Source organism: Nanorana parkeri, unplaced genomic scaffold (assembly GCF_000935625.1).
Source record: "Nanorana parkeri isolate BGI_ZX_2015 unplaced genomic scaffold, ASM93562v1 scaffold5627, whole genome shotgun sequence".
NCBI lineage: Eukaryota > Metazoa > Chordata > Amphibia > Anura > Dicroglossidae > Nanorana > Nanorana parkeri.
Genome location: NW_017311880.1, coordinates 1 through 1,012, shown reverse-complemented (window position 1 = coordinate 1,012; position 1,012 = coordinate 1). Strand labels below are relative to the sequence as shown.

The 1,012-nt window shown below is 56.0% G+C and overlaps 1 protein-coding gene across 1 annotated transcript in view; it reads right to left on the bottom strand.

The window, feature by feature from the left end:
* The window catches only part of LOC108804165 (coiled-coil domain-containing protein 93-like), a 2,721-nt gene extending 2,366 nt beyond the window's left edge, over positions 1-355 (bottom strand). Inside the window, exon 1 of the mRNA XM_018575922.1 lies at positions 291-355. Within this exon, the coding sequence (XP_018431424.1) occupies positions 291-317 (27 nt within the window). The 5' untranslated portion in view covers positions 318-355. The remainder of the gene's footprint in view (positions 1-290) is intronic.
* Positions 356-1,012: the final 657 nt, after the last annotated feature.

The following is a 1,012-nucleotide window of genomic DNA, read 5'->3' as shown; positions in this document are numbered from 1 at the left end:
GGAGGGGTCTGGTCGGTAAGGGTGATGGAGGGGGAGGGGTCTGGTCGGTAAGGGTGATGGAGGGGTCTGGTCGGTAAGGGTGATGGAGGGGGAGGGGTCTGGTCGGTAAGGGTGATGGAGGGGTCTGGTCGGTAAGGGTGATGGAGGGGGAGGGGTCTGGTCGGTAAGGGTGATGGAGGGGTCTGGTCGGTAGGGGTGATGGAGGGTTCTGATTGCCATAAGTTATGCAGGGGGGAGGAATTGCTGGGACTTGTAGTCCTTCGGAGGGAGGATGATGACGGCAGTAGTACCTCTGGCTCGGCCTCTCCTCGACTCATCCCTCCGCTTCCTCCTTCCAGTCCTGACTGTAGGCAGTCACATGACCAGATCATATGACGGGAGGGGGCGGAGATAACGGATCTCTGTCCCCGCCCCTCCATGTTCTTAGGCTCGGCTAGCGGTGCGGGGGCTTAGTGATTAGCTGGGCGTGTCCATTATAAAAGGAAAGAATGAATGTGATTGGTTGTTCTCCTTGTTCCCGGATTACCGGAAGTCTGACCCGGGGAATATGCGAAGATGACCCCGGGGGTCTGTATTGGGGTATCAGGCTGAATATCGGGGTGAAAGTGAGCTGCAGTAGGTCTCCAAGACTCGGCCTGACACCCCAATTCTCATCCTGACACCCCTATATTCAGCCTGACACCCCTATATTCAGCCTGACACCCCTATACTCAGCCTGACACCCCTATGCACAGCCTGACACCCTATGCACAGCCTGACACCCCTATACTCAGCCTGACACCCCTATGCACAGCCTGACACCCCTATGCACAGCCTGACACCCCTATGCACAGCCTGACACCCCTATACTCAGCCTGACACCCCTATACATAGCCTGACACCCCTATACATAGTCTGACACCCCTATACATAGTCTGACACCCCTATACTCAGCCTGTCACCCCTATACATAGTCTGACACCCCAATACATAGCCTGTCACCCCTATACTCAGCCTGACACCCCTATATTCA